The sequence below is a fragment of the Ochotona princeps genome, chromosome 33 (genome assembly GCF_030435755.1).
Source record: "Ochotona princeps isolate mOchPri1 chromosome 33, mOchPri1.hap1, whole genome shotgun sequence".
Classification (NCBI taxonomy): Eukaryota; Metazoa; Chordata; class Mammalia; order Lagomorpha; family Ochotonidae; genus Ochotona; species Ochotona princeps.
In genome coordinates, this window is record NC_080864.1 from 5,869,246 (window position 1) to 5,895,099 (window position 25,854).

Sequence of the window (25,854 nt, forward strand, 5' to 3'; positions counted from 1 at the left end):
AAGTGCAATGAGAGAATGCCAGGAGGGTGGGGGAGTTGGAGACAGAGTTTCAAGAGCAAAGTCTGGGGAGATGAACACTTCCAGACGCTTCCAATGGTCAGCTTTGGGTGTGAGCGGTGTTTTACCGTAAGGGTTAGTGACTTGAAAACAGATCTGGCGCACAACTGGGTGCATTGGTTTATTTACCTTTGGGAAGATGTATTTTGAAAATCTGAGTTAGAGACAGGGAGAGGAGAGAGAGGGAGAGGAAGGGGAGGGGGACCTTCCAAGCGCTGGTTCACTCCCCATATGCCCAGGCTCGGGCCAGGCTGATGCCAGGAGCTGGAAGCTCCATCAGGGCCCCCCAGCACTTGTTGGGTCATCTTTCACTGCTTTCCCAGGCGTGTCAGCAGGGAGCTGCTTGACAAGTGCAGCAACCAAGACCCGTGTCTGTAAGACTGTTGGCGCTACAGTCAGCGTATTAACCCACTGAGCCACAGTGTCAGCCCTCCTGGTGTGTTTATAGAAGTCACTGGGACTAGAGTGCTTAAAACAGCCATTACTGGCCTGGGAGTCCTAAGGGGGGCAGGAAGCACAGAGGAGGGGGTTCCTGCAACTTGCCCCTCATCGGGCTGTTAGGGACCCCTCTGTATCCCTCCCCACCCCTCAGCTTTCTGCCACCACAGGTCCTGTATGATCCCATACTCTGCCACCCACAGCCCCCACTGGGCCTGGTGCACATGCGCACACGCGGGGCAGCTGGGTTGTGCCAAACGGCCCAGGCAGGGCTCCTGCCTTTTGCCATGATCGCAAGCTCCCTGGTGGCCAGGGGACGCCCAGAGCTGGCCTCCCCTTCACAGTAAAGGTCGGCCCTTGGCCACGCTCCGGACAGGGGTCCCACAGCACCCCCACCCCACCTCTCACCCCCAAACCGGCCGGGAGGTGCCCTGGTGCGGGCCGAGGGCGCAGCGGGGACCCAGCAGCAAGGGGCCGTGGCTCAGGAGAGAGAAAGCAGACAGAGGCGCAGCCACGGGCTTCTGAACAGGAAGTCGGCTCATACATTTTAGTAACGGGCAACAGTGCGGTGGGGGGTGGGGGGGATGGGAAGGGCACAGAGAGAATAAGAAATAGAGAGCTGGGGTTGGCGTAAATCTTACAAAGTGTATAAAGAATCTGTGTTTCTCTACAGTAACAAAGAAAACAAGCTACAAGAGCGGTTGTATATACAAAACACGGAGATATTGCTTCACTCAGACAGGTTCCTGACCGGACAGGGAGACGAGACAGACGAGGGGTGAGGGTGAGGGCGAGGACGGGGGGGCGCACGGCGTGCAGGAAGGGGCGAGACCGGGAGCAGGGGGCTTCTCCCAGCTCCAGCCCACAGGTGCTGGCTGCTCGGGGGAGGCCAGGGGTCAGCGCCTCGCCTGCCCGGCCCTTAGTGGCCCGGGCACCTGCTGGGCCTGGTGGAGGGGAGACAGACAGACAGACACACACACACACACAAGAGGGTGCCATCGCCCCTGGAGTCTGCCACAGAGTAGGAGAGCATTCAGCTTCGTGTGCCCATCTTCCTGGCTGCTGGCCAGCCCTGTCCGTCCTTTGGCTCCCTTCCTAGCCTACCGAGATGCCCGTGGCGAGGGGGGTGGGGTGGGGTCCACCAGGAAGAGCAGGTGTGGCAAGCCGGGGTTGCTGCTGGCTTTTCCGGGCGGCGGCAGGGTGGCGGCGGGACCCGAGGGGCGGCTGCTGTTCCTTCTGTCCCCACCCCTCCTCCATCCATCCATCCATCCACAGGCAAGGGGCCGGGCAGGAGCTCGCTGGGCAGGGCCGGGGAGGGGCCGGGCTGAGGACAGGAGGAGGCCGTGCACGCACGCGGGGACGCAGGGGCTGGCCGGTCACAGGCTCTGGCAACACTGCAGCTTGGTGGGCTTCTGTCCGTCGGTGGTGGGCGGCACGCTGATGTCCACCACGTTGTTGCCGGGGGACTCGTCGTGGGCAGCGCGGTCGGCGATCTGCTTCTGCGACACGATGCGGTAGATCTCTGTGCGGGGGGGGGGGGGGGAAGGACGGGAGGCGGGGCAGGAGAGATGACTGGACCGGGGGGTTTGGGGCCCCACACGGTGCCCCACCTATGCAGCTGGCTCAGGGGTCCCCGTGCCCCAGATGTGGCCTCCCGAACCTGAAGGGCAGCAGCACATGTGGCTTCGTGTCCACACTGGCCCTGACCCGTGGGTCTAACCAGCGCAGGTCCGGGGGCCGTGTGACCCACTGTCACCCCGGTGTGCCCACCTGTTAGGATGTTCTTGAAGGCTTCCTCCACGTTGGTGGAGTCCAAGGCCGAGGTCTCAATGAAGGACAGGTTGTTCTTTTCTGGAACACACAGAGAACACACACCCACACACGCGCGGTGAGCAGGGAGGGTGTGGCAGGTGCAGTGGGTACCCCCTGGCGATGGACGCTTCCCTGCCCCCCACCGGCGCACCTGCAAAGGCCCGGGCCTCATCGGTGGGCACAGCCCGCAGGTGGCGCAGGTCGCTTTTGTTGCCCACCAGCATGATGACGATGTTACTGTCGGCGTGGTCCCGCAGCTCCTTCAGCCAGCGCTCCACGTTTTCGTAGGTCAGGTGCTTGGCGATGTCGTAGACCAGCAGGGCGCCCACCGCGCCGCGGTAGTACCTGCGGGGGAGGGGCGTGCACGCAGGCAGGTGTGAGGTCGCCCCCCATGAGGCTGTGCGTCCCGGGGCCCAGGGCTATTGCGACATCTACAGAAGGGGATCCAGGGGTGGGCGTAGGCGCCGTGCAGGGCAAGGTTCAGGCCACCCAGGACATGGAGGCAGCATGTCCACCCGAAGGAGAGGGAGAGGTCCCAGCACCCAGCATGAGGCAGGGATGGGGGCTCGGAGAGTGGGCTTGGCCCCGGTCCGGAGCCACAGGACAGAGCTGAGGAGCAGGATGCCTGGGCCAGCAAGGTGCCCAGGCAGGTCGGGCTCTGGTGGGAAGGAGAGAGAGAGGAGGCCTGGCCGGGCCCTTGCTGCGCAGCCAGCTCCCAGGGGCCACCGGGGGCAGGAGGACCCCCTTACACCTTCTGCAGAGACCCTCCGCCCTCCGCCCTCCACCGCCCCCTTCACAGCTCCCTGGGCCACACCCACCCCTGGGACACACCCGCCCCGGGCCACACCCACCCCGAGCCACGCCCACCCCTGAGCCACACACCCGCCCCTGAGCCACGCCCACCCCGGGCCGATACGCACGCAGAGGTGATGGCGCGGTAGCGCTCCTGGCCGGCCGTGTCCCAGATCTGTGCCTTGATGGTCTTGCCGTCCACCTGGATGCTGCGCGTGGCGAACTCCACGCCGATGGTGCTCTTGCTCTCCAGGTTGAACTCGTTGCGGGTGAAGCGCGACAGCAGGTTGCTCTTGCCCACGCCCGAGTCCCCGATGAGCACCACTTGCGGGGAGGAGGCAGGGTGAGGCTCTGCGAGTCGCCGATTGCCCCCCGCACCCACCCACCCACCCACCCACCCACGTGGCATAGTGGCACATGCTCCCTGCAACTGGCCAGGAGGCAGGGCCACGGCAGAGTCCCAGGGGGCCACGGCCCTCAAAGAACTGCTGTTCCAGCCGGGGCTGAGAGATCACCCTAGGGCTGCCCCAGTCCGTGAGCCTCAACCCAGGCACTGGGGTAACAGCTCAAGAACCCCCTGGAGCTGGGGGGGGACCTCGGGCAAGGGACCTAACCTCTCTGGGTTGCCTTTGCATGGACGGGACTAGATGATGTCTAGTCACACCCCTCCTGCAGCAGGCGTGGGCAGCACAGGGAGGGACTGACTGAGCAGCTGCGCACCCCTGCAGGACTGCCTGTGGTAGGAAATGACAAGCCACCCAGCCACCCCTCCCCACTCAGCACTGTAGCCCACTGACTGTTCCAGAAATCTGTCCTCAGAGCCCAGCGCGGTAGCCTAGTGGCTAAAGTTCTCGCCTTGAACGTGCCGGGATCCCATATGGGTGCCGGTTCTAGTCCCGGCAGCTGCATTTCCCATCCAGCTCCCTGCTTGTGGCCTGGGAAAGCAGTGGAGGACGGTCCAAAGCCTTGGGACCCTGCACCCGCATGGGAGACCTGGAAGAAGCTCCTGGCTCCTGGCTTCGGATCAGCTCAGCTCTGGCCGCTGCGCTCACTTGGGGAGTGAAGCAGCGTATGGAAGATCTCTCTGTCTCTCCTCCTCTCTGCCCCCAGGGGACACAAAGTGTGGTGGTGGTGGTGGGGCTGCCCCCCCCAAACAGCAGAAAGATGCAGGGAGCAGAGCAGGCATGGGCTGCCTCTCCTCCTTGCACCTCCGCTCCTGCCCGGGGGAGCTGCAGGCGTTCACTCCTGGCCGGCCCCACCCCTACCTACCCTGTCTAAGGAGCCCACTGGGGCTCAGACTCCGGGCCCATGTGGTCCATCAACCCCAGTGCCTGTTGTCCTCACAGCCGCCAGGGGGCACGTGTGAGCACCCAAGTCGGCTCCCAGGTTCACGCCCGCCTCCCGCTGTTACTTATGCCCAGATTTTAGCCACAGACACACCCGCCCCGGTCCGTGAAATGACAGCACAGTACCCAACTGGCTGGCAGGGCTACACTTCCCCTACCTCCTGGCAGTCCTCTCCTGCCCCAACCACCTGACTCCCCTCTGGCCTGGCTGTGTGAGGGCTAAAAATAATGATGACAAGTACAAAAGGGACGTTTGATGAGGTTGTGACGGGGAAGTTCCAGAGGCCCAGTTAGCCCCACCCAGCCCATTTGACAGATGCGGAAACTGAGGGGGGGCAGAAAGGCCCCAGTGTAACTTACGGAACTAACTGGGGGCTGGGTGTCCCAACATCCAAGCCCCCAGCCCAAGGTTGCCCAATGATGCCAGGAGAGCCCAGGGGGTACATAATGCTCAGAGCTGGCCAGCAGGGCAGTGACCAGACTGGCTCCACGTGCCGGTAGGGAATAAAAACGCCACTGTCCCAAGCACACAGTTCTATTGTGCTGGACCAAGAAAGCACCAGTGAGGATACACCGCCCCTGGCGTTTCCGCAGAACTCGGTGGCTTCTGCGGACCCAGGGCTGGGTCCCTGTGGACACACCGCTTGGCCTACAGAGCAGCCAAGCCCAGTTGGCAAAAACAAAGAGCCCTCGCAGTTGGGCGGCGGGGGGGGGGGGTAGAGTGGCATTCCTGGAGCCCAGACCCTTGGACAGCAAGGTCACCTGAGTGACCACTGGCAAGGCGGTGCCCCCTTGCAGGCACAGCCAGGGCTCTCTGCCCCTCACCCCCAGCATTCCAGCCCCTGCCCCTCACCCCCTACCTCAACATGACTCTCTGGGGGAAGGGATCCCCAGCTGGGGCACAGGTGGAACCCGAGGTCTGGGTCCCTTGACAGAAGAACAGGAGCCGCTTGGAGCTGCTCTGGGAACCCCCAGCAGAGTGGGGTTAACCCTGGGTGTGGGGGAAGGACTCATCCCCGGGGACCTGCTACCACCCTCCTTGGGCAGGGCTGAGCACAGCCCAGAGGGTGGAACCCCCACCTCTAGCCTCTCCCATGACCAGTGTCTGCGAGGCCTAGGTGGGCCCTGATGGGCCAGGGGCGGGGGAAGATGGGAGATGGCCAGCAGGTCCTTGGTGGCCCTTGGGGACAATTTTTCTCATTGTGGAGCCCTGCAGCCCAAGGTCTGCAAGCGAAGGCTGGAGGACTTCTCCACTGGGGACTGACCGAGAGAAATAGAACGTTCTATAATTAGGTACAGATAAACAAGTTTGCTCGTGGGAGGGAGACAAATAAATAGTGCACAGCCAGAATTTGGGGAGCTGCTGGCCTTGGCCCCAAGGTCAAGCGAGCTGGCTGGAGAACTAGACCACAGCAGGAACTGTGACAGCTAGTATCCCCTGCAAACAGGGATGGCCCCTTATCTGTGCCAGGGAGCCAGCCTGGAGGCAGGGAAGGGGACTCCTGCCAGGTGGCAGGGCTGGAGAGTTGCATGGCGACCCAGATGCCCCCAGTCAGCACTCACAGTGTGTTAGCATTTGACCCCCGCACCCCATGGGCACAGCGCCCCCGGGGCCTTGGGTAGCGCAGGACACATAGGCCCGGGCATCAAGAAGGGACCTCAGCTTGAATAATGGACCCTTTGCTTCCTGCCTGTTCGCTCCTGGCAGAGCCACGGAGCTCCCTGGCACTCAACAAGGTGGAAACATGAGCCACGAGAGATAAATGTGAGAGAGCCCAGCGGGGAGGCCAGAACATACTATATGTGGTGCCTGTAGCACCAGTGCCCTTCTGGGATGCTAGCTCGAGTCCCGGCTGCTCCACTTCTGATCCAGCTCCCTGCTCATGCGGGAAAGTAGCAGAGGATGGCCCAAAGCCTTGGGACCCTGCGCCACATGGGAGACTCCTGGCTCCTGGCTTCAGATCAGTTCAGCTTGGCTGCTTGGGAAGTGAACCAGCAGATGGAAGATCTTTCTCTCTGTCTCTCCTTCTCTCTAAAATCTGACTTTCATATGTATATACATATATATATATATATTTACTTATTTTCCTATATATTTTTTCTTTTCATAATTTTATATATTTTAAAAGCAGCTTTTTTTAAAAAAAAGGATTTATTTATTTTTTGTTACAAATTCAGATATACAGAGAGGAGGAGAGACAGAAAGGAAGATCTTCCGTCCGATGATTCACTCCCCAAGTGAGCACAACGGCCGGTGCTGCGCTGATCCGAAGCCAGGAGCCTCTTCCGGGTCTCCCATGCAGGTACAGGGTGCCAAGGCTTTGGGCCGTCCTCGACTGCTTTTCCAGGCCACAAGGAAGGAGCTGGATGGGAAGTGGAGCTGCCGGGATTAGAACCGGCGCCCATATGGGATCCTGCGGCGCATTCAAGGCGAGGACTTTAGCCGCTAGGCCACGCTGCCAGACCCAAAAGCAGCTTTTTTTAAAAAAAGCGGGGGGGGAGAAAGAAGAGACTTGGCCAAGACAACTTATTGTGATGACCTCAACGGGGGACCGGTGGGGGGAATGCTGACCTTGGGGACAGGAGGCCGGCAGGGGAGAGTGGCTTTGCAAGTGGCCACTTCCTGCAGCAGCTAAACCAGCATTTCCAGGAAGCGGATTCCAGAGACCCGACCCGGGAACTACGTGGCTGCTGCCCCGCTCGCCCCTGACCCAGTGACTGTGTTTCCGGGGACAGCACAGTGTCAGGAGGCAACCCCAGAGGCCTCAGGCGGACACTGGGAGCCGGGATGTTTAGAACAGAAGAGCTACGGTCAGCACTGCAGAAGCCAGGAGACAGGTGGCTCAGGGGCTAACCGGCTGCCCTACTGCCCATCCAGCTCCCGACCGGTGGCCTAGGAAAGCAGGAGAGGATGACCCATAGCCTTGGGACCCTGCACCTGCTGGGGAGATCCAGAAGAGGCTCCTGGCTCCTGGTTTCGGACGATGCAGCCACTTGGGGAGTGAACCAGCGGATACAAGATCTTTCTACCTCTCCTTCTTTCTGTAAATCTGCTTTTCCAATTAAAATGAATAAATCTTAAAAAAAAAAAAAAAAGAGGGCCCAGCGCGGTAGCCTAGTGGCCAAAGTCCTCGCCTTGCACAAACAGGGATCCCACATAGATGCCGGTTCTAATCCTGGCTGCTCCACTTCCCATCCAGCTCCCTGCTTGTGGCCTGGGAAAGCAGTCGAGGACGGCCCAAAGCCTTGGGACCCTACACCCACGTGGGAGACCCGGAAGAAGTTCCTGGCTCCTGGTTTCGGATCAGCTCAGTTCTGTCTGATACGGTCACTTGGGGAGTGAAGCAGCAGATGGAAGAATCTGATCTGCCTTTCCAGTAAAAAGAAATAAATCTTTATAAGAGAGAGAGAAACCAACCAACCAACCCGGTGTCAAGCAGGGCCCCAGCACAGCCACACCTGTAGCCTGCTCCAGAGTGTGGCCCACCTGCCACGACACCTTCCAGCACCCACTCAAGCAGCGACAGCTCCGGTCCAGGGTGCCACTGGCCGCTGCCCGGAAGCCTGCAGGCATCCTGCCATCCTGTCAGCCCCCCCTGCTTCCAGCACACGGAGCCCGGGAGCAGGGCAATGGTCAAGGGCAGGCACGGGCAGTTAAGGAGCCCAGCGTGGACCACAGCGGACAAGGGCTTGCTCCAGCCGGGCCAGGCAGGCCCACGCCATTGAACAATGAGGCCCTCCAGCGACACAGTGGGCGACTCCCCGGCCAGCTGGTGGCTGCATGGCCCGCGTAGGCTTGGTCCTGGGGGCAGGCAGGCAGCAGTGAGTCCACAGTGGGGCCACCGGCGGAGCACGCTGGGGTGGAGGTGGTATGATGGCTCCCCCCAGTCCCAGACCCTGGCCACCAACCCTCGCCCCGAAGACACGCTTCTAAGGGGTACAGCCCCCAGCTGGTCTGGGTGCAGGCCTGGCCCCGACCGCTCCCTCAGGCCAGTTTCTCAGGATTGGAATGAAGACGCGGCTCATAAAGTGCATGATACGTGCAGGTACCGAGAGCTAGCAGCTCTCCAGGGCAGACTTTGGCACAGGGCGGAGTGCAGACAACCGGGTTCTTGCCCCCTGCGAGTCCCGGCTCCCTGCTGAGGCCTGGCACCCCGCGACCCTTGCAGGCATGGCGGAGTGCAATGGTGGGTAGGGGCTCCTCCCATCTACCTCAATGACTGCGGTGGACAGTGACCACTCCACACCTCGGCTCTCCCCTCCGCACCCCCGAGCCATGCCTTCAATCACAACTGGTTTCATGTGACCCCGCCCCCTACCCACCAGACGCAACCTACTTCTCGGACACACCCACCACACCCTGGCCCCGCCCCCTACGAGGCCCCGCCCCTCAACAGGTCAGCCCTAAGGGCACTGTTAACCTGAGGCAGTGCTCTACGCCGGAGCTAGGGAGGCCACGCCCCCGAACTGATACAGGCTCCGCCCCCACGCGGCGCCCCGCCCCTAACGGCCTGGATGCCGACTCCGAGACCCGCCCCCTTCGGGCAACGCCCCGCCCCTCACCCCAAGCCCCGCCTCTGCGCAGCCCGGGCACCTCTGGCCAGGCCCCGCCCCCTCAGCCCAGGCCCCGCCCCCAGCCCAGGCCCCGCCTCGGCGCAGTCCGGACCCTCTGGCCAGGCCCCGCCCCTCCCCGGGCCCCGCCCCCAGCCCAGGCCCCGCCTCGGCGCAGCCCGGGCCCCTCAGGCCTCACGGGCCGCTCCGCCTTCACCTCCCATTCCGTCCCGCCGCGGATGGAGCGTCGCCTGGCTGGGCCCGGCCTTCCCCGGGGCCTGGTTCACCGAGTCCCCAGCCTCAGGCTCCGGTCTGGGCCCAGGGGGTTGGGGCACGGCCTCGACCCGCGAGCCCACCGTCTCACCCCCTCGCCCCGTGGTGCCCCGACCGGGCGTACCTTTGAATAGATAGTCGTACTCGTCGTCCCGGGTCCCCATTGTCCTGGCGCTTCCGGCGGGATTGGCGACTCCGCAGCCCCACCACAAACACCCGACGGGGGCGGAGCCGGCGCCGCGCAGAGCGGCGGAGACTTGGCCAATCGGAGGCGGACGGAGGAGCGACCGGCACTCAGATTAGCCAATGAGAGATGGAATCAGAGTCCATGGGGGTGGGGACTGCCAGAAACCCGCCCTCCTCGCGCTTGGTCTCCTGGAGAAAGGCGGAAGGAATGCGGACCTTTCCGGAGTGACGGCCGCCTTGACCAATCAGAGACGGGCATCGGAAGGCGGGGCGGAAGACTGAAGAAAGAAACGGATTGACGGAACGTTTAGCCAATGAAAGACTTGATTCGATCTGGGTCCCGCTCCCTGAGGGACCTGTCAGGGAAAGGACGTCCAGGTGCTGCGACGCTGCTGGACGTGCCTGTGACGTCATGGGCCCTGCGCAATGCCCCGGCGTCCCCGGCTCCCTCACTCCTGGGGCCGCCTTCCATCTTTTTGAGAAAAAACGGAATCTTTCCCACGCCCAATCCTGGGTCTATATTCTGCGCTAGAAGGCTTCCTTTAACATTAAAATAAATAAATCAATAAAACTTATCTTGTGGGGGGAAGCCAGACGCTCCCCAACAGGAGCGCCTCCTCTTCTCCCCACCCCCAGCCTGCTTTATACCCCGCTCCCAGGGTTTATCCATGGCCTAATCTGCTGATTGATTGATTGATTGATTGGTTGTAAGGGGTGCGGCGCGCCTTTTTGTGCCCAGCCGTCCCTGCTGTAAGCCGTAAGGCCCTCGTCCACCTCCTCTTTCTCCTCCCATAGTCTCTTCAATACAGCAGGAGAGCTTTCCAAAATGGGAATTTCGACGGGTCCTGTTGATGTCCCTATCCTCACCTTTAAAATTATCTTACAGAGGGGCTTTGTGTAACTGGATCAGTTGGCTGATCCTCAGCCTTGCAAGAGCCAGGATCCCATATCGGCATGGATTCATGGATTCATGTCCCCGCTGCTCCCTGCCGTGGCCTGGGAAAGCGGCAGAGGACGGACCAAAGCCTTGGCACCCTGCACCTGCATGGGAGACCCAGAAGAAGCTCCTGGCTCCTGGCTTCAGATCAACTCAACTGTGATTTTTGCTTCTGTTGGGGGAGTAAACCAATGATAGAATATGCCTCACACTCTCGCCATCACTCCTGGTGTGTTTGTGTATGTGTGTGTGTGTGCTATGTAAATCTGCCTTTCAAATAAAAGTAAATTTTTTAAAAAAATATATTGAGCCCAGTGTGGTAGCCTAGTAGCTAAAGTCCTCACCTTATACGCACTGGGATTGCATATGGGCGATCAGATATACAGAGAGGAGGAGAGACAGAGAGAAAGAACTTCCATCTGATGATCACTCCCCAAGTGGCCGCAGCAGCCAGAGCTGAGCTGATCTGAAACCAGGAGCCAGGAGCTTCCCCCAGGTCTCCCACATGGGTGCCAGGGTCCCAAGGCTTTGGGCCGTCCTCGACTGCTTTCCCAGGCCACAGGCAGGGAGCTGGATGGGAAGTGGGGCTGCCGGGACATGAATCGGCACCCATGTGAGATTCCAGCACATTCAAGGCAGGGACGTAGCCATTGAACCATTGTGCTGGCTTCCAACTTGAGGCCCCCTGATCCGTTCCTCTCAGACAACATAGATTTTCCTGGTGTGGCAGAGCAATGGTTAAATTGCTTTTCATGTGTATTTCCTGATTTTATTTAAAAGAGTGAGATCTTTCACCCGCTTGTCCACTCCTTCACCCCTATCCATGAAATGCTGCCAACAGCCTAGGTTGGGCGTAGGTCAAGAATTTCCAAGCTTGGCACTCGGAGCCACCCACATGTGTGAAAGAGACCCAAACAATTGAGCAATCGCATGTTTTGGTTCTCAGGGTGGGTACTGTCAGGAACCTGGGAGACCTGAGCGGAGACTCGAATCCAGACCATCTGATGCGGAGTGTCGGTGAAGCCAGAGACATGCTCACTGCTGTGCCCCGCGCCCACAATCATAGCTAAAATTCTTCTTTAAAAAAAAATTTTTATTTTTATCGGAAAGTCAGATTTACAGAGAGAAGGCGAGACTGAGAGAAAGATCTTCCATTTGCTGGTTTACTCCGCAAGGGGCTGATCCGAAGCCAGGAGCCAGGAGCTTCTTCCGGGTCTCCCACACGGGTGCAGGGTCCCAAGGCTTTGGGCCGTCCTCCACTGCTTTCCCAGGCCACAAGCAGGGAGCTGGATGGGAAGTGGAGCAGCCGGGATTAGAACTGGCGCCCATATGGGATCCTGGCGCAGTCAAGGTGAGGACTTTAGCCGCCCTGCTCCCGCACCAGGCCTGTGACGATAACTGGGTCAGGTGTCCTGAGTACTTCTGGGAGTTAACCATCCTCATTTCATTTCACTCTCTGCGTGTCCCAGTTTGGATCTTGAGCTCACCCTGTCTGACATGGGAGAAATTGTTTTGTTTTATTTTTAAGATTTACTTATTTTTGGGCCTGGCGGCGTGGCCTAGCGGCTAAAGTCCTCGCCTTGAAAGCCCCGGGATCCCATATGGGCGCCGGTTCTAATCCCCGCAGCTCCACTTCCCATCCAGCTCCCTGCTTGTGGCCTGGGAAAGCAGTCGAGGACGGCCCAATGCATTGGGACACTGCACCCGCGTGGGAGACCCGGAAGAGGTTCCAGGTTCCCGGCTTCGGATCGGCGCGCATCGGCCCGTTGCGGCTCACTTGGGGAGTGAATCATCGGAGGGAAGATTTTCCTCTCTATCTCTCCTCCTCTGTGTATATCTGGCTGTAATAAAATGAATAAATCTTTAAAAAAAAAAGATTTACTTATTTTTATCTAAAAAGCAAGATTTACAGGGCCTGGAGTTGTAGCCTAGTGGCTAAAGTCCTCACCTAGCACGTGTCCAGGATCCCATATGGGCACCAGTTCTAATCCCGGCGGCCCTGCTTCCCATCCAGCTCCCTGCCTGTGGCCTGGGAAAGCAGTCGAGGACGGCCCAAAGCCTTGGGACCCTGCACCCGCATGGGAGACCCGGAAGAGGTTCCTGGTTTCGCCACTTGGAGAATGAAGCAGAGAACAGAAAATCATTCTCTCTGTCTCTCTTTCTGTAAATCTGCTTTTCCAATCAAAATAAATAAATCTTTTTTTATTTTTTAATGGCACTCAGGACACCCATATCATATATCCGAGTGCCTGGGTTCAAGTCCCAGCTATGCTTCTTGCTTTTGTGCATAGCCGAAGGCAGAACACTGTGCAAGTCCTTAGGTCCCTACTGTCCATGTGGGAGACCTGGGGCGCCTGGCCTCAGCTTGACTCAGCATCTAACCCCTGCCGGGTTGTAGACATCTGGGGAGTTACCCAATGAAATGTTACTCTCTTTCAAAAAAAAATTTTTTTTTAAGATTTCTTTTTACTGTAAAGTCAGATATACAGAGAGGAGGAGAGACAGAGAGGAAGATCTTCCATCTGATGATTCACTCCCCAAGTGAGCGCAATGGCTGGTGCTGTGCCGATCCAAAGCTAGGAGCCAGGAGCCTCTTTCGGGTCTCCTACGCAGGTGCAAGCTCCCAAGGCTTTGGGCCATCCTTGACTGCTTTCCCAGGACACAAGCAGGGAGCTGGATGGGAAGCCTGGCAGCCGGAATTAGAACAGGCACCCACATGGGATCCCAGCGCACGCAAGGCAAGGACTTTAGCCACTAGGACTGTGTTGGGCTCTCTTTCAAAATTTGAAAAACAGGGCCCGGCGGCGTGGCCTAGCGGCTAAAGTCCTCGCCTTGAACGCCCGGGGATTCCATATGGGCGCCGGTTCTTATCCCGGCAGCTCCACTTCCCATCCAGCTCCCTACTTGTGGCCTGGGAAAGCAGTCGAGGACCCAAGGACTTGGGACCCTGCACCCGCGTGGGAGACCTGGAAGAGGCTCCTGGTTCCCGGCTTCGGATCGGCGCGCACTGGCCGTTGCGGCTCACTTGGGGAGTGAATGATCAGATGGAAGATCTTCCTCTCTGTCTCTCCTCCTCTCTGTATATCTGATTTTGTAATAAAATAAATAAATCTTTAAAAAAAAATTTAAAAACAAACAAAAAAGCAATTTGATTCCTTTTGCCTCAATGTTGTTGAAACTGATTTTGTAGGTTTGTTACCTGCTGTGCTGTGTGCGGGTTCTGTGTCGTGATTTGCAAAGGAAAACGAAGGCGGTTTTAAAAGGCGCGGCTGGAATGGGGTAGGAGGCATAACCCGCTTGTCCTCCGGGGACCCGGGGGTATGGTCTCCACCCAGGGAACTTGTTTACGCGGACTTTGAAGCTGTGCACTTTTCCAAACAGACAGGGAGGACAGCGAAAGAACAAAATGTTCTGAAGTTGCTTTTATTTTCCAAAAATGAACTCCCGCCTGGATGCGGCCGGCGCCAGCTCGCGCCACAACACGCGCACAGAGAAACACCGTGAAGGCACCCTGGTTCCCGGCCACCACCACCACACACACCAGCCAGTCAATGTGACTGAGTCCGCCATCCATGGCCAGCTTGGCCATCTCTGAGTGGTCCCTCTTTGTCCCTGGGCAGGCACGGAATGAGACCTAATGCCCACAGTCCGGGCGTGCTATCTCACCCCATGGCCCCCCAATTCTTCTCCAATAGTATCCAGTCCTCCCTGCCAACTTCATGGGCGTAGGCTGCTTCTCCATCCACAGGGCTGCAAAGGGCCCCTGCCCCAGGATAGGCGTACGCAGGGAGTGGCCAGCCACCTGCTGGGCCACAGCCAAAATCAATGTCCCCCGTGAGGAGCCTGGGACCAGGCCCCAGCGGTGAGGCTAGGAGGCTGCGGCAGCCCCCATGGGTCGGATCAGCATAGTGGTAGCCTGCAGCGGATAGTAGCGGCCCCGCCACGTCTTCCAGAAGATTCCCTTTTTACGTTGCTGCCGCTGCCGGGGAATGGAAGGGAAGTACTGGCCGTTGAGGTTGGAGTGACCGCAGGTTCCGAACCACCAGCCACCTGTTGGCAGGGGTGGGGGAAGGCAGGGTAGCGGTGAGAGAGGGCGTGAGTGTCCTGGGATGAAATGAACCTGTGGGGACCGAACTTCAGATCTTACACTTTGAAGTCACGCTCCCAGGCACCCCACGGCAGATGCATGGCCCCCGGGCACCCCCCTTTCGCTCCTGTCATCACAGCAAATCACTTTCTTAGCCCTGCCCTGGCACCTGGCACACGCTGCCCACTTATCCAAGCCTTCCTACAGCCGTCACCACCGTGGCATCACCTCCCATGAGTTCCAGGCCACACAAAGCCACCGATATGCCACTCCCTTTGGATCCCACCAAAAAAAAAAAAAAGTCAATTTCACGTGTTTTGCTTCCCAGAGGCAGGGCTCGCATCCCATTTCATAACAACCAGACATGGATTGACCTTGAGGGGCCTTGCCACCTGCCAGCCACCATCCCACAAGAAAGTGTTTCTAACGGTCTTATGGAATAATGGGCACAGTGGTGGTTCTACCCATTTGAAAGATAAGAAAATTGAGGCCAGGGAGGGGAAGCTGGAGATGCCCAAGTTGAAGGGGTGAGGGGTCAGGGCTGACTCACCAGAAAGGCTCTTGGCACAGTTCAGGTCTCCACGGAGGTCGTGGTCCTGGTCCCACGTGGAGAAGGGCAGGGAGAAGCCATCAGGCATGCTGGCGGTGGCAATACCCAGCTCACCGGCCACGGGCGCCATGAGCCGCAGGCTGTAGGCCGTGTCCTCGCCGCCCAGCTGGACAGGGAACTCTAGCGACTCTGCGTTGCCCTCCCAGTCCTGCAGTTGCACAGCCAGGCGACTGCCCCGGTCCCCCAGGATGCTATGTACCTTCTCCAGCCCCAGCCAGAATTCGCCTATGGCATCAGAGGGAATCAGACAGGGGTGAGGTCGGTCCTCCATTCTGTGTCTTCCTCCCTTCCCCTCTCCCGCTACCCAGGCTGAGAATACCCACCTTGGGGGTCGCCAAAGCCGGCCTTGTAAGCTTCCCAGGGCTGGTTGAAGTCCACAGAACCATCCTGCCGTCTTTGAATCATAGTCCAGCCTCCGTCTGCCCAGAGATGGGTAGGGGTCATCGCAAGACCCTCGTTTGCTAGGACCCTCCCAAGCCCGGGGGGAACGCAGCTACAGCCCCTACCCCACTGGCCCCAGCAACACTGAAGAAAGTAGATGAGAGAGAGGAAGACAGGAAGAACGGACGGACGGAGGGAGCGGGCAGCAGACATCCGTAGGGCCCCCACTGAACCTGCTCTGGCAAGCCCGAGGTGGAAATTAGCAGAGGAAGGCTCTCCCGCTTGGTCAAGGCTGCGAGAAGGGGGGTAGCCCAGAACCCAGCAGCAGCCAGCGCAGCCCACCTGAGTTCATCTCACAGTTGACCAGGAACGGGGCGGACCCCTGTGGCTGGATCTGAAAGAGCCCGCTCTGCCGCTCTCCTTGCTCAAACAGTTCCTGGCAGTCTCGGGGCAGCCCTGCAGACACAAGTGGGGCATACCCCACCCACCTGCTGAACCCACCTCTCCCTGGGGTTCTCCCTCAGGGGGGTCTACAAGGCACCCCCAGGAGCAGTCCCTCCCACATCCCTCCTGACTCCTCCCACCCTCTCCGGCCGCAAAGATTTTCGCGCTTACCCACGCACCCCCTTGCACCGTGGGGACCTCTGGGCATGCGGGTCCCTTGGCCAGACTCTGTCCCCTCCTCACTTCTCTCTGGGTGGTCCCACAAGAGGGACCTGGGCTGCCCTGGGGACTTCGTGGGACCCAGTTCTTCAAGAAGCAGAGGTGGAGGAAAGGAGGGAGGGAGGGAGGAAAGAGGGGAGGAGCTCTCGGGTGTTCCCAGTTCTACAAAAGCTGCGAAAAACCAGGCTGGGCAAAGTAGGGAAAAGGTGACGGGGGAGGGGCAGGCCAGCAGGCAGGGCAGTGCCCACACCACAGGCATGGGGACGGGCCCAGGCGGCCAGCAGCAGCCCGGAGGACACCTTCCGGGCCCCCTCGGGCATGTCCCCTTTGCCCTACTTCCCTCCCATCCAATCAGGACAGGCACGTGGCCAAACCGCCAGCGGTGGCTTCCATGAGCCACAGCTGTTTGTGATTCTGAGCTCTGAACTTTTCCCTACTTGGCTGGACTGAGTCTGGGAGTCCCAGAATCACACAGCTCCCCGCACCCACTCTCTTCCCTCCCACAAGCCGGTGGGAGCTGTGCTGCTCTGGGGTGCTGGGATATTCTGGAATGGCACATGGGACTGGATTGGGGGCAGGGAGTGAGAGTAAGGGGAAGAGGTGTCTGGGGCGGAAAACCACACGATGACAGGACCCAAAGCCCTCAGGCGTGCAAGGGGGAGATCCGAACTTTCACCTAGTTGGCTCTGGGGCCTGCCTCCATCCCGGCACGGTGACAGGGTAGTGGGCAGGGCCAAAGGAAAGCCGGGCTGCCTTGGGGCCGTGAACTTAGGGTGGGAACTGGGCGATTATGTCAGCAAACACACACACACACACACACACGCACATAAACAGCTCTGTGGTTTGGGATTAGGGGAACTTTGAGAGGGTATTTCAAAAAGTTTGTGGGACATGAAAGTGAAAGATAACACTTCTTTGGAGGCGACAGGCAAGTTTTAAAAGCCATGCTCCCAGAAAAAAAAAAAAAAAAGACAAAATGAGGCATGGTATCTAACGGGTTGTGCACCAAAACACACCGCGAATGTGTTGGAATATCCTTGGATGGGATGCCACGATCTAAAAACTGAGCCATGACAATGATTGCTCAGTGTCTGCAAAATGTGATAGCACTGAGGTCCCCCTGCAGTGATTTCTAAAGGCGCAAAGATTGAGGGTGTCTAGCCTGGGGGTTCTCCTTAAATGCGCACCTCAAGAGATAATGGGGGCAAGGCAGGGGGAACCTCAGATCTCCCTACCCTGCCTGCTCTGGTCCATCATGCTCTTTGAGAGTACCCGGACCTGCCCAGAGCCTTTCCCAGTCCCTCAACTCCAATCGTTGGGGGCTTCTGTCTCCCAAACCCTTGCCCCAGGCACTGAGCTGGCCAGGGAGAAGGGTGAGGGGTGTTTTCTGACTTGACCATGGTAGGGTTGAGTTGTACCCTCTTCGGCCCCTCACCCAACCCCAGCGAGCTCACACTCCAAGCTTAATAACAGATCTAATAAGGAGAGGGCCAGGAAACGGAGGTTGCCGGGGTTGTGCGTTAGACACTCACCGTGCTGGCGGCTGGCGTTCCAAACCGGGTCAGCAGCAACAGCCTGGACCATTTTGGGCAGCCTCTTCTTTCTGGCAGACTTGGCCAGTCCCTTGTGTACGTGCACAGGTGCCAGGAGACTAACCTGAGGCAGAGGAAGCAAGCAGGGTGTCAGGGCTGGAGTGTGTGGGACGAGAGAGAGATCCACCAGTCCAATGTCCAATCTCCCTCCACCACCACCTCCGCGGCTGCCGCAGCCAGCCCTGGGCCACCTGGTTCTGTAGATTTTGAATCTTCAGGTGCTGCTTCTCCAAGTGTCGCTGTTGCTGGGCCACCTTATGGAACAACCGTTCGATCTTGCTGTTCTGAGCTTTTATTTGCATCTAGGCGAGGCACACGCGTGGACCATCTCGGTGAGGCCCCGAGATTTCGCTCCCGGGAGGTCTCCCAACACCGCCCCCCACCCCACCAACCCCTTCACACTCCTCCACATTCATTCACCCGGATTCACGTCTGTCCCTTTGCAAATTGTCATCCTTGGATATGGGAGCAGGGGAGCCCAAGGAGTCCTACTGTGCCCCTTTCACTGGCCCTCTCTTTCCCGGGGTTCAGGCTTCCAAGCCAGCAGGAAGCCTTAGGAGGGTGTACCTACCTGCAGGCTGCGCAGGGTCTCGGGTGCTGGTTCGTCGCTGGGCATCGGGTTGTCAGAGACTTGCGGGGGCGCGGTGGACGCTCCGGACCCCTGGCAGGTGGCTCCACAGGCACCCAGGCGCCTCTCCAGCTCGCCCAGCTGCCCACGGGTGCGCTCCACGTGTTCGCGCAGTCCGTGGCCCAGCTGCAGCAGCCCGTGCGCCAGCAAGTTCATCTCGTCCCAGGAAGCGAAGCGTGGAGATTCGGGTTGTGCGGGGCCGTCCTGGGCGCTCAGTAGCCCGGCGGTGGCAGCGCACAGCACCAGGGCTGCGCCGGCTGTCGACGCACAGCGCATTTTTCCTGGGGTCGGTCTGGACGCGAGGGTGCTGGAGATAGGAGGCCCAGAGACGCGATCGGGGTGCCCGAATTCAAACGCAAGGAGCAGCTAGACTACGGTTGCAGGCCTGCTAGCTTCGCGGCGACCAACGCCCCCTTTTATAAACTGGGTGCAGGGGGTGGGAAGGGGAGCTTCGGAGGCGGGGCGCGGGGAGGGCCAAGGGCGGAGCGATGGCGGCCCCGGGCAGGGTGGGGTCCGGTGCGCTGCAAGTCGGGTAGTTCCCGCGAAGAAGAGTCGGGGTACTCCCTGTGTGTCCGGGCGGTGCAATCCGAGCCCACCGCCCCCCAGACCGTCCGGCCAGCAACATCCCACCCACGCCGCGCTCAGTGAGCTAAAGGGCGCTCGCGTCAGCGGGTGCATTCCTGGCCCCCTCCCCAAGTCAGAAGCCGGGGAGGGGAGGAAGTGAGATTTTTTTTTTTTTCTCAATCCGTATTCCTCCCACCTCACCCTACAAATGGTGTGAGTGCCCCTGGGGTAGCAGGAAATGGGGTCCATATATGTTAAATTCCAAGCACGAGACCCTCTGGACCTACCCCGTCCAAGCAACAGAGCCCCTTCCAGTACAAAGAAAGCAAACCTTTGTGTTGGATGGGCCTCTCTTCCCCTCCCCTTTTTCATTCATTCATTCATTCATTCATTCCTGACCCTGGCATTTAAGGACAGGGTTAGGACCTAAACAAAAGTGTGGAAGATTGTGGGTTTGGACCCTGGTCCCTGCCACGGGAGCAAGTATTCATTCAACCCACTTGCCTAGAAACCTCACCCCATCCCACTTGGGGTGCCCTAGTCTTCGCCGCAGACTGGCCTCTGTCCAGCCAGGGACAGGAGGCTGGCACGGGACTGTTGCCTGCCAGGAAGGACTCCCCCCGGGTGGGGGAGGCAACAGGCTGGCTCCGGGTTCAGGCCAAGGGAAACAGAGGTTGACTCAGCAGGGCTCCGAGCCAGCTCCAGGCTGTGGAATCCGAAACTGCATGGCCCACGGCTGGCTGCTGGCTGACGTGCAGGCTGCCACTCACTTGGGCCTCTCCCCGCGGGGGCCAGACGCAAGAGGATCAAGGGACAGGAGGGACAGGCCGGGAGGGGAAAAAGAAAAAAAAAAAAAAAGCAAAATCAGGAGAAGCTGCTGACGGTTGCCTGTCTGCCCGTGCCTCCAAACCCTGCTCTCTCTCTGTCTCTGTCTCTCTCTCTCTCTCCCTTTCTCAGCAGCAGCCTCAGGGCACCGGGTCGGTCCCACACTGCACGTGCGGTAGAATCCATCCTGAGTTGCTGGGCTCTGTGTTTTGTTTTTGGCACTGCACAGTTCACACCTGGGTTGGGCAGCTCACATCCCCAACTGGAGTGCCTGGGTTCGAGGCCAGCCTCCTAACCCCAGCTTCCTGCGCCGTCAAGGCACACCCTGGAGGCTGCAGGTGATGGCAGCTCAAGAACTCACATCCCTATCACCTGCCTGGGAGATGTGGATCGAGTTTCTATCTGTGTTTCTCTCTCTCTCTCTCTCTCTCTCTCTGCCTCTCAAATAAATAAGCATATAAGAAAAACGAAAGCAGCGCCCGGCACGATAGCATAATGGTTAAGGTCCTCGCCTTGCACACGCCAGGATTTCATATGGTCGCTGGTTCTAATCCCGGCAGCTCCACTTCCCATCCAGCTCCCTGCTTGTGGCCTGGGAAAGCAGTCAAGGATGGCCCTAAGCTTTGGGACCCTGCACCCGTGTGGGAGACCCCGAATCAGCCCCTGGCTCCTGCCCAGCCCACCTGTGGTCATGTGTCCATCTGGGGAGTGAGCCAGCTGATGGAAGATTCTCTAACTTTTCCTTTTCTCTCTGTAACCCTACCTTTCTAACAAAAACAAATGATTTTTATGGACACTCATTGGAGCTTCAACTGCTGCACCCTACTTCTGATTCAGCTTTCTCTTTATGCACTTGGAAGACCACAGCAACTGGCCAACCCTGCCCCCTTGGCTCCTGGTCTCAGCCTCGCCCAGCCCTGGCTGTTGCATTTGTTTGCAGAGTGAACCAGCAGATGGGAGATCTCGCTGTCTCTCTCTCTGTCACTCTCCCTTTCAAATACATAAATGAATCTCTCTCTTTTTTTAGATTTATGTATTTTTATGGCAAAGTCAGATATACAGAGAGTAGGAGAGACAGAGAGGGAGATCTTCTGTCCTGTGGTTCACTCCCCAAGCGGCTGCAACGGCCGGAGTTGCGCCAACTCAGAGCCAGGAGCTTCTTCCAGGTCTCCCACGCGGGTGCAGGGTCCCAAGTCCTTGGGCCGTCCTCCACTGCTTTCCCAGGCCACAAGCAGGGAGCTGGATGGGAAGTGGGGCTGCCGGGATTAGAACCGGCAACCATATGGGATCCTGGCGAGTGTAAGGCAAGGATTTTGGCCGCTAGGCCAGCACGCCAGGTTCACTATTATTATTTTATTTTATTTCCCTCTCCTTACCCAGTCTGTGCCACAACTGAAGAAAGATTCTAGCCTAGGATAGAACATGGTCTACTGAGTAATGTCTGTTGTGTATTCAGGACCTGGGATACTGATCGTGGGAGCCCCTGAAGGATGGGAGAGCAGGAGAGGGAATGTTTGTAAGCGGTGCAGCAGCAGCCGCTGGAGGGACAGTTCCCGGGCACCTGTGTTGTTCTGCAGGGATCCCGTTCACTGAAGCCAGTCACAGCTCTGGATGAGGACGTAGCTTGGATCGCTGTTATCTCTCTGCCTGAGGAAACCATCGCTGAGAAAGAGAGGGGAGTGAAGAACCGGCTGTGTTCACGTAAGGATTTACACAGAGCCGGGCTTTGGCTGTGTGACTCACAGCTGTGGTCTCAGGAGACACTGTCCCGCAGCCGCCTGTATGAGCAACAAGGGAGCCTCATTTCCTGAAAGTGTCGCCTGCGTGGCAGAGCTGATGGGAGAGAGCAGATGGGATGTGCAACTTCCGGAGTTTGCTCGTACAAAATCATGATCGTGAACTAGTTGGCTCCTGCTGCTGCCTGGCAGGGTCCAGCTGAGCTCACTGGGTGCCTGCATCTGTTTTCTGAGGCTGGGGATGGTTCAAGTCCTTGGACCTCTGCCACCCACGTGGGTGACCTGGATGAAACTCCTGTACCCTGGAAACCTCTTTCTGTGGCTTCTCCCTCCCCGTGTCATCGGGATTTGCCTACGCCACAGTAAGGACCAATCAGATTTTATATGTATACATACATATGTATATATATATATATGTACATATATATGGTTTTATTTATTTATTTGAAAGCCAGAGTTCCAAAGAGGAGAGACAGAGGTCTCCCTTGACAGGGTCAGTGCTCAAAAGGTTGCAGCGGCTGTGGAATCCATCCGCAAAACGGAGTCACTTCTGTTCAGGTCTTCGTAAGTTTGCTAACCTTCTCTCTCTCTCTCTCTCTCTCTCTCTCTAAGATTTATTTATTTTGGGCCCGGCGGCATGGCCTAGCAGCTAAAGTCCTCGCCTTGAAAGCCCCGGGATCCCATATGGGCGCCGGTTCTAATCCCGGCAGCTCCACTTCCCATCCAGCTCCCTGCTTGTGGCCTGGGAAAGCAGTGGAGGACGGCCCAGAGTCTTGGGTCCCTGCACCCGCGTGGGAGACCTGGAAGAGGTGCCAGGTTCCCGGCTTCGGATCGGCGCGCACCGGCCCTTTGCGGCTCACTTGGGGAGTGAATCATCGGACGGAAGATCTTCCTCGCTGTCTCTCCTCCTCTCTGTATATCTGGCTGTAATAAAATGAATAAAATCTTAAAAAAAAAAAAAAAAGAATACTTCAGGGTTAAATGTATTTAACTCAATTTTTTAGAAGGCTTTGCAGAAGCCAAATCCAAGCGTGTACAGCCGAGCCCTAACATCGCATTGAAGGTGTATTTGCTACAGCAGGAGGTTAACACATATTTCGCGCTCCAGCAGGTGCCGGTGCGTCCTAGCGCGTGTCTGACTTTGTTAGTTGTGGAGACGCAGCGAGACGCAGGCCAGGAGAGGTAACTCCTATGAGCTGGTTCATCCTCCAGTTCCCAGGAGCGGTGTGGCCACAGGTAGAAGAAGGGTGTCTAGCTGTTTCTCTCTCTTGTTCACCTAGTGCTGTCAACTTATCACACCTCGCTAGCAGATCGGAGGGTACCGAGCCAGCACGGCGCGATCCACCACCTACCCCTGATGCAGAGCCCGAGGGCGCACGCTCCTGCACACACCCATGCGCTGTTTTCTCAAGAAGTCTCTGAGAACACGCAGCGTGCCTTTTGCCCTGGGCAAGGAACAACAAAAAAACCCACTTACATAACCCCAGCTCAGCGAGCTGCTCCAGGAAACGTGGCCCTGACCTAGTTTGATTATCTAATCTACGGTCCAGTTTCATGCTCTGTGCCGGATCTTTGGCTTCAAGGCCATGTTGGTTCCCATCAAGAGCTCACACCCTGTGCGTTTTTTTTTTTTTTTTTAAGATTTATTCATTTTATTACAGCCAGATATACAGAGAGGAGGAGAGACAGAGAGGAAGATCTTCTGTCCGATGATTCACTCCCCAAGTGACCGCAACGGCCGGTGCTGCGCCAATCCGAAGCCGGGAACCAGGAACCTCTTTCGGGTCTCCCACGTGGGTGCAGAGTCCCAAAGCTTTGGGCCGTCCTCAACTGCTTTCCCAGGCCACAAACAGGGAGCTGGATGGGAAGTGGGGCTGCTGGGATTAGTACCGGTGTCCGTAAGGGACCCTTGCGCGTTCAAGGCAAGGACTTTAGCCACTAGGCCACGGTACCAGACCCAAAGATTTTTTTTTTTTAATTGGAAAGTCAGATATGCAGAGAGGAAGATCTTCTGTCTGTTGATTCCCCCAAATGGCCGCAATGGCCGCAGCTGCGCTGATCCGGAGCCAGGAGCCTGGAGCTTCCTCCAGGTCTCCCACACAGGTGCAGTGTCCCAAGACTTTCAGCTGTTCTCGGCTGCTTTCCCAGGCCACAAGCAGGGAGCTGGCTGGGAAGCGGGGCTGCCAGGATTAGATCTGGTGCCCATATAGGATCTTGGTGTACGCAAAGCAAGGACTCTAGCCACTAGGCCATTGCGCTGGACCCAAAATAAATAAATAAATAAATATATATATATATATATATATATATATTCAGAATGTTAAGAGACAGAGAGAGATCAACCATTTGCTGGTTCCCTTTCCAAGTGTCCCAAACAGCTAGGGCTGGACCACACCAAATCAGGATCCTAGACCAAACTGGGTCTCCCACATGAGTTTCAGGGATCCTGTACTTGCCTCCCAGGGGGAGCATCAGCAGGAAGTTGGGGTCGGGATCGTACCCAGGCACATCGACACGGGAAGCGGGTGCCCAAGTGACGTCCTCTCCTTGGCACCAAGCGTCCAGCTGTAAACGTAGGTTTCACTTCCGTTTACCCAAGACCTTCCAGAAGCAGCCTGGAACTGCTCTGTCCAGGAAATGGTCAGCATTGCCCCAACAGCCACCCCTTGACCTTCCTGCCACCCTCTGCTCTCGTGGAGGTCCCAGGAGAGGGCAGAGCTGGAGCAAGGAACCACCCCCCCAAAAAAAAACTCAGAGCCAAATGCATGAGTCAGTCAGCCCTTGCAGCCAACAATTCCAGCTCCAGTATCCCGTAGGGACGCTGGTTCAAGTCCCAGCTGCTCTGCTTCCCACCCAGCTCCTTACCAATGCACCTGGAAAAGTAGTGGAGGATTGCCCAAGTGCTTGGGCCCCTGCACCCGTCTGGAAGACTTGGAGGAAGCTCCTGGCTCCTGGCATCAGCCTGACCCAATCTAGCTGTTGTAGCCATTTGAAGAGTAAACCGGTACATGAAGGGTCTTCTCTCTTTTCTCTCTCTCTCTGTTATACTCTGCCTTTCAAAGAAATAAATCTTCAAACATAATTGATAGAATACCATACGTAAGTAATGAGAGCCCATAATGTAATAAACTCGGACTTCTATCCACACCCAGGAGTTGATCACGAGTAAAGCAATAGACATGTCTACCACACCCCCAAAGTGTCCCTGGACCCCACGGACCTACCTCTCTCTGTGGCTCCTCCCCGTGGGTGCCATCAGGACCTGCGTGTTGTTGACACGCAGTCATGGGGGCATTTTCTAGAAGGTTGTACAAATGGAATCACCCAGAAGGGACTCCCTGTGGCTTGGCTTTGCTCACTCGCACAGCGTGGCTGTTACAAGCTGTGCAGCTGTTTCGGTGACTTCCATCATCACCTCACATTTCCTGCTCATCAATTCATCCACAGACACACAGCTGCTTGTCCCCAGGCGGGCCAGCAGGAAGGAAGTTCCCGAGGACATCCATGTACAAATTGTTGGGCAAAAACTTTATTTTCCCTTGAGGTGAAACTCAAAAAAAAGATAGTTGAATGATCTTTGCGAACCCCAGCAATATAGCCTAGTGGGGGAGTCCTAACTTTAACCCTGCCGGGATCCCCTCAGGGCACCAGTTCCTGTCCCTTGGGACCCTGCACCCACATGGGAAACCTGGAGGAAGCTCCTGGCTCCTGGCTTCAGATTGGCTCAGTTCCAGCTGTTGTGACCACTTGGGGAGGGAATCGGCAGATGGAAGATGTTCCTCTCTGTCTTTCTCTCTGTGTCTCTGTCTTTCCAATTAAAAAAAAAAAAATCTTTGGGCCTGGCGTCCGGCGTGGCCTAGCAGCTAAAGTCTTCACCTTGAAAGCCCCGGGATCCCATTTTGGCGACGGTTCTAATCCCAGCTGCTCCACTTCCCATCCAGCTCCCTGCTTGTGGCCTGGGAAAGCAGTGGAGGACGGCCCAAAGCTTTGGGACCCTGCACCCGCGTGGGAGACCTGGAGGAAGTTCCTGGCTCCTGGCTCCAGACTGGCACAGCACCAGCCATTGGGCTCACTTGGGGAGTGAATCATCGGACAGAAGATCTTCCTCTCTGTCTCTCCTCCTCTGTGTATATCTGACTTTGTAATAAAAATAAATAAATCTTTGAAATAATAATAATAAAGAATTATTTATTTTTATTGGAAAGTCAGATATACAGAAAGGAAGATCCTTCATTCAATGATTCACTCCACAAGTGGTCGCAATTGTGCAGAGCTGCGCTGATCAGGAGCCATGAGCCTCTTCAGGGTCTCCCACATGGGTGCAGGGTCCCAAGGCTTTGGGCTGTCTTTGACTGCTTTCCCAGGCCACAAGTAGG

At 57.7% G+C, this 25,854-nt stretch overlaps 2 protein-coding genes across 2 annotated transcripts in view; both read right to left on the minus strand.

Annotated features, from left to right (window-relative positions):
- Positions 1-1,721: 1,721 nt before the first annotated feature.
- RAB11B (RAB11B, member RAS oncogene family) lies at positions 1,722-9,679 on the minus strand. Its single transcript, XM_004595709.4, has 5 exons — positions 9,394-9,679; positions 3,228-3,423; positions 2,459-2,652; positions 2,266-2,346; positions 1,722-2,017 (listed from the first exon to the last, which is right to left on the minus strand). Exons 1-5 carry the CDS (start codon positions 9,431-9,433, stop codon positions 1,872-1,874), a joined length of 657 nt encoding a protein of 218 aa, XP_004595766.1. The 5' UTR covers positions 9,434-9,679; the 3' UTR covers positions 1,722-1,871.
- A 4,506-nt stretch (positions 9,680-14,185) lies between these two features.
- ANGPTL4 (angiopoietin like 4) overlaps positions 14,186-25,854 on the minus strand; it is a 97,480-nt gene continuing 85,811 nt past the window's right edge. The window contains exons 2-8 of the mRNA XM_004595710.2: positions 18,297-18,660; positions 17,917-18,027; positions 17,666-17,789; positions 15,813-15,926; positions 15,413-15,508; positions 15,030-15,314; positions 14,186-14,442 (exon numbers count right to left, since the gene is read on the minus strand). Of these exons, the coding sequence (XP_004595767.2) occupies positions 14,261-14,442; positions 15,030-15,314; positions 15,413-15,508; positions 15,813-15,926; positions 17,666-17,789; positions 17,917-18,027; positions 18,297-18,629 (1,245 nt within the window). The 5' untranslated portion in view covers positions 18,630-18,660 and the 3' untranslated portion in view covers positions 14,186-14,260. The remainder of the gene's footprint in view (positions 14,443-15,029; positions 15,315-15,412; positions 15,509-15,812; positions 15,927-17,665; positions 17,790-17,916; positions 18,028-18,296; positions 18,661-25,854) is intronic.

What these genes read in the sequence shown, in the direction of transcription:
- RAB11B (XM_004595709.4), bottom strand. Translation starts at nt 9,433, where the DNA reads ATGGGGACCCGGGACGACGAGTACGACTATCTATTCAAAG. An exon ending in GTACGACTATCTATTCAAAG is followed by an intron (nt 3,424 to 9,393) that starts GTACGCCCGGTC and finishes CCTCCCCGCAAG; the next exon opens with TGGTGCTCATCGGGGACTCG. An exon ending in TACCGCGCCATCACCTCTGC is followed by an intron (nt 2,653 to 3,227) that starts GTGCGTATCGGC and finishes CCTCCCCCGCAG; the next exon opens with GTACTACCGCGGCGCGGTGG.